Here is a 6000-nt window from a genome sequence, read left to right as displayed (position 1 = left end):
TCCTTATTAACTGTTTACCGTTTGAGAATTACCTTAAATAAATGCTTCAGATAGTATAAGAGAGTCTGTAAAAATCCATTAACTGATATCATTTCTTTCAATCATCAAATAACCTATGTATACCCTGGTTCACAATGGGATAAGATAAAGTAGCGCAATTACAGGATTCAGAGAGGGTTATTGAAGATAGTGAGATGACATTTCTTAAATGCCAACTGAGAACTCTTAAACAAGAGAAGGAGTAACAAGTTTTTAACAATGGGACTCTTATAGATTCCAAAGTATAGGAAAGAAGAAAGGCTCTTATCCTCTAAACACAGAGACTACACTAAAAACATCTTTGCTAAAATCTCATCTAGTTTTTCTTTATTTGGCAAAGGATCTGGTTATTTCCCCCCTGCTCCTATAACTACTGTAAATATTTATAAACTATTTTAATTTTCTTCTCCTTCAGGTGTTAAGATTATGAAGATAAAACTGACTTAGAATTGTACTTCAATGACTCCTGATGAATTACGAGCTAGGTACAAAGTTGATGCCTTTAGACTAATCCCAATGTACTATATATAAAATGATAACACAAAAATACTGTGCTTGGTGTCAGTTAAAGTAGATTTACCAATAATATACTTAACACAGAACCTAAAAAGCAAAGAAATTAAAATTTAAGGAAACCCACAGTATATATACCTCTACCCCGATATAACGCTGTCTTTGGGAGCCAAAAAATCTTACCGCGTTATATCGGGGTAGAGGTGTACTCTCTGTTCCTCCACCCAAGGACACACACCTGACCAAGAGCGCAATGAGCATACAACACAAATGCACCCCCATCTGTGCCTATGTCTTCACTGCCAAAAGAGGTGTGTTTTTTACAGTGAGATAGCTAATGCATGTTAGTTATCTTGCTGTAAAATCCTAGTGGAGATAAGGCTCTATATATTTTACTGCAATGTGGGTAGACGAGGTCAACCACAGTTGGAAGGTATAGTGTTGACCTTGTCTAGCGGTCAAAACTTGTCTTCAGTGGGCAGGGCATGTTGTTAGAATGATGAAAGACAGACGAGCTAAGTGTCTTTTGGATAGACATCCTTATGATGCTTGACCTTGTGGTTGACCAAGCAGAAGATGGAGGGATAATACTGAGCACAGCCGAAGAGGTCTTAATGTGAATTACTATCAGTGGGAAAAATATGCTCTTGACAGAAAGAGGTGGGGGCAAATTGTGAGAATAGGCAAGGATCTCTATGATCTATAGAGCCAGTGAAGAGTACATAAGAACAGCCATACTGGGTCAGACCAAAGGTCCATCTAGCCCAGTATCCTGTCTTTCGACACTGGTTAATGCCAGGTGCTTCAGAGGTAATGAACAGAACAGGTAATCATCAAATGATCCATCAAGTAGTTAATATTATGGAGTGCTCACAACTCCAAAATTAAGGTTGCAACAAATTGTGCTATTATAATGCTCATTTTGAACATACACCTCTGTCCCCCAATTTTTAGTTGAAAGAGCTATTGAGCTGCATTTTTCTGGGTCTAATGTTAGTGTTTAGTAGGATTTCTCTAATGACCTTCAGAAGTGAAGAATCACAATTGTTTATATAGTAAAGACTCAAAAATCTATGGTTTTCACTTTGGAAAAAAAAAAACTCTTATGAGTTTTGGCCACCTGTTTCTAAACACTGTTTATTTATGTATTTATTATTATATATTAAAATGTGCTCAGCACTTTCCATATGTGTAGGAAGAGACAGTCACTGCCTCAAAGACATTGTAATCTAAAAGGACAAAGGATGGAGGAAAGGGAGTCTCATATAAAGTGATTAAGATGAATGGACACAGGTCTTGTTAGTTCTAGTTCTAGATTCGTTGTTTGAAAAATACAGTAACTTCTCGCTTAATGTTGTAGTTATGTTCCTGAAAAATGTGACTTTAAGTGAAACGATGTTAAGCAAATCCAATTTCCCCATAAGAATTAATGTAAATAGGGGGGGTTAGGTTCCAGGGAAATTTTTTTCACCAGACAAAAAACTATATTTTATATATATATATACACACACAGTATAAGTTTTAAACAATGTAATACTGTACACAGCAATGAAGATTGTGAAGCTTCATTGAGGTGGTGAAGTTAGAGGGTGGAAGAGGATGGGATACTTCCCAGGGAATGCCTTACTGCTAAATGATGAACTAGCACTCGGCTGAGCACTCAAGGGTCAACAGATTATTGTTAATGTAGCCTCACTCTACAAGGCAGCACGAATGGAGGGAGGGGAGACAGCATGGCAGACTGAGACACACACCCTGTGTGTGGGGGAGAGAGAGAGAGATGCGCATTGCCCCTTTAAGTATGCTGACACCACTCTAAGTACATCGCCTTTAAAAAGATCAGGAAGTTGAGATAGCAGCTGTGGCGAGCAAGCTCTCTCCATCCTGAGCCCTGTCCTGTCCCCACCCTGCTCTATATGGAGAAGGGGTAAGCGGGGGGCAGGAGCAGGGGGGAGGGGGACACCCTGACATTATCCCTCCTCCCCTGCACAGCAAGCAGGAGGCTCCCAGGAGCAGCTCCAAGGCAGAGGGCAGGAGCCGCACATGGCAGTGGGGGGAGGGACAGCTGAACTGCCGGCAATTGATAGCCTGCTGGGCGGCTGCTGCACAGGGAACTTAGGGGAGCGGGGAGCTGATAAGGGAGCAGATGGGGGGCTGCCGGTCCACCCTGGTTCCAAGCCCCCACCAGCTAGCTGCAACGGGCTGCTCTTCCTGCAAGCAGCGGACAAAGCAGCAGGCTGCCAAACGACATTATAAGGGAGCATTGGGCAACTTTAAACGAGCATATTCCCTAATTGATCAGCAACGTAACAACGAAACAACGTTAACCAGGATGACTTTAAGTGAGGAGTCTGCCTGCCCACTTAAAAAAATACAATAAAAAAATCTCATTAAAAATCCCTTCTCCCCTTGTCTTTTCATCATCCCAACAATCAATCAATTTCCTCAGCATGAATGGCAAATTCAAAACTGATCAAAGGAAATACAATTAGCTTGTGGAACTCCTGTGTCCTGATAAATGACTCTTTTAATGCTCTAATAAATTTGTTAGTCTCTAAGGTGCCACAAGTACTCCTGTTCTTTTTGCGGATACAGACTAACACGGCTGCTACTCTGAAACCTATCTTTTAATGCTGAAATCAGTGTCAGGATTGGGCCCTGAAGCTTGTTGCAGCATCATCTGCCTCAGGCTTTTTGCCCTGCAGAGATGCAGACTCCACCTCCAAGTAGGGATGCCAACCCTCCAGGATTGGCCTGGAGTCTCCAGGAATTAAAGATTATGTCATGAGATGAAATCTTCAGGAATACATCCAACCGAAATTGGCAACCCTACCTCCAGGAGAGGTGGTGGTGGTGGTTTGAAAATTCGTACAGATACATGTCTGTGAATGAACACAAGGGGGGCTGATCTACCCTGTGTTACTCCAGCGTAGTGGTTTTCAACCAGTGGTTCAGGGACCCCAGGGGGCCTGCAGACTATGCCTGAGATTTCCAAAAGGGTCTGCACCTCCATTTGAAATTTTTTAGGGGTCTGCAAATGAAAAAAGGCTGAAAACTAGTGCTATTGTAACGCTGACAGACCCCGGTCATTGGTGGGTGGGATGAAACCAGGGACCTCTGGAGCTTAGTGCATAAACCTCTACTGCAGGGGTGGCCAACCTGAGCCTGAGAAGGAGCCAGAATTTACCAATGTACATTGCCAAAGAGCCACAGTAATATGTCAGCAGCCCCCTGCATCGTAGAATCATAGAATATCAGGGTTGGAAGAGACCTCAGGAGGTCATCTAGTTCAACCCTCCCACCCTAGTCCCACCCACCAGCAGCGCCACCGATCAGCGCCTCCCTGCACCTCCCAATCAGCTTTTTCATGGTGTGCAGGAAACTCGGGGGGGGGGGGGGGGGGGGTGGGGGCACTTCAGGCTCAAGGGAGGGGGCAGGAAGGGGTGGACTGGGGGTAGGGCCTGTGGCAGAGCCAGGGGTTGAGCAGTGAGCACCCCCTGGCACATTGGAAAGTTGGTGCCTGTAGCTCCAGCCCTGGAGTCTGTGCCTATACAAGGAGCTGCATATTAACTTCTGAAGAGCACAGGTTGCCCCCCCCGCTCTACCGCATGAGTTAAAAACCAACTGGCTGTTAGCTAAGGCTGTAGAGCAGACTCATTTAACTCTCTCTAAGTGGTCTCGGTGCCACTAGATGGGACAGAACACCACACCACACCCAGGAGGTGTGCGGGTTACATATTTCCCCTAGCTGAGGAAGTGTGTTCAGAGCTTCAGAGTCTTCCCAGTGGAAATCCCAGACAAGCCCCCACTTGTAACACCAACAGACCCCCGTCGTCGACGGGCAGGATCGAACCAGGGTCCTTTGGAGCTCAGTGCATGAGCCTCTACTCATGAGCTAAAAGCCAAGTGGCTGTTAGCTAAGGCTGTAGAGCAGACTCATTTTATCTCTCTCTCTCTAAGTGGTCTCAAGGTATGTCTATACTGCCCATTGGATCGGTGGGCAGCAATCGATTCACAGGGGTCTATTTATCACGTCTAGTCTAGACGGGATAAATTGACCCGACTGCTCTCCCGTCGACTCCTGTACTCCACCGGCACCAGAGGCACAGGCGGAGTCGATGGGGGAGTGGCAGCTGTCGACTCACCGCAGTGAAGACTCTGCGGTGAGTAGATCTAAGTACATTGACTTCAACTACGTTATTCAAGTAGCTGAAGTTGTGTAACTTAGATCGACCCCCCCCGTGTAGACCAAGCCTTAGTGCCACGAGATGGGACAGAACACTACACCCAGGAGGTGTGTGGATTACACTATGCAGGTGTAACCCCATCCAGGTCAATGGGGCGTTACAGCTGTTTAAATCGGAAGTAACACAGTGGCAAATCAGGCTCCTGTTTGTGAATGGTACCACAATGTCTTACCAGTTCTGGAGCTTTGCGACTGTTTAATAGTGGCAGGGCAGGGCCATGGCACTGACTTCCCAGCTCGCCTGACTGTATGCGCTTTGGGGTGTTGTTCTCAACAGTGGGGCTCCTGGGCTCCAGGGTTTGCCTATGACTCTCCCCTGTGAGGAGAATTAAGTTTCTGCCCCCTCAAGCAACGAAGAGGCGGCAAGATGGCATACTGGAGCTAGGGCCCGGAGAGAGCCGACGTGGCGCCGCTACGGCCCGGGAGAGCCAATGTGGGGCGGTGCTACAGCCCGGTGCTGGGAGCCGCTTCGAGTGGGCGGTGCAAAGGCCCGAGAGGAAGCAGAGGGCAGGCATTGGGCGGCGCTAAAGCCGGGAGTGCGCTAGGGCCCAGAGGGAGCCGGCGTAAGGCGGGGGTGGGCTCGCGATCTGTGCCCGCGCGCGGGGTGGGGGGTGAGGGTCTCGCGCTCTAGACTCTGCCTCTCGTAGAGCCGCGCGCCTGGCGGTTGGGGCGGCGGGTCTGGCGCGCGGGGTACGTGTCCCGCTGCAGCGGCTGGTGGGGGCGGCGGGGGCTGCCCCCTCCCCGGCTCGGCGCTGTGAGTGGGCGGAAGATGGCGCTGGGCGGATGGAAATCCTAATGACGGTCTCCAAAATCGCCTCTATCTGTACCATGGTGAGTGAGGGGGCCGGCCGGGCACCCGCGGGGCCTGTGGGGGAGGGAGGTGATATAAGGGGGCCGGGCGCCGGGTGTGAGGGGGAGCCTCCTGGCGAGGCGGGCTCGAGGGGGCGGGTTCTGGGGCGCCTGTGCATGCTTCGCGGAGGGGGGTGGGGGGTGAGCCAGGCACTGAATCGGGGGGTGGGTTTGGAATTGGGACGGAAGGTAGCGCGTGCGCTGCGGGGGCGGGTGTGTTGGGAAAGGGCGTGAGGGGGGCGCTTCCTTCGCTTGCAAACAGGTGACACGGGTTATGTTGGGTTCGAAAACCGAGCTCCTCGGAGCGGTGCTTCCTCTCTGCCTGGGTTTTGTGTGTTCATGTAGAAGAGTGT

At 48.8% G+C, this 6000-nt stretch overlaps 1 protein-coding gene across 1 annotated transcript in view; it reads left to right on the top strand.

The window, feature by feature from the left end:
- Window positions 1-5486: 5486 nt before the first annotated feature.
- LOC113405053 (ubiquitin carboxyl-terminal hydrolase 12-like) overlaps window positions 5487-6000 on the top strand; it is a 74948-nt gene continuing 74434 nt past the window's right edge. The window contains exon 1 of the mRNA XM_026653481.2: window positions 5487-5629. Within this exon, the coding sequence (XP_026509266.1) occupies window positions 5582-5629 (48 nt within the window). The 5' untranslated portion in view covers window positions 5487-5581. The remainder of the gene's footprint in view (window positions 5630-6000) is intronic.

Source organism: Terrapene carolina, unplaced genomic scaffold, assembly GCF_002925995.2.
Source record: "Terrapene carolina triunguis isolate 2854851 unplaced genomic scaffold, T_m_triunguis-2.0 Scaffold139, whole genome shotgun sequence".
NCBI classification, from domain to species: Eukaryota; Metazoa; Chordata; order Testudines; family Emydidae; genus Terrapene; species Terrapene triunguis.
This window is presented reverse-complemented; position numbering and strand designations above follow the sequence as displayed.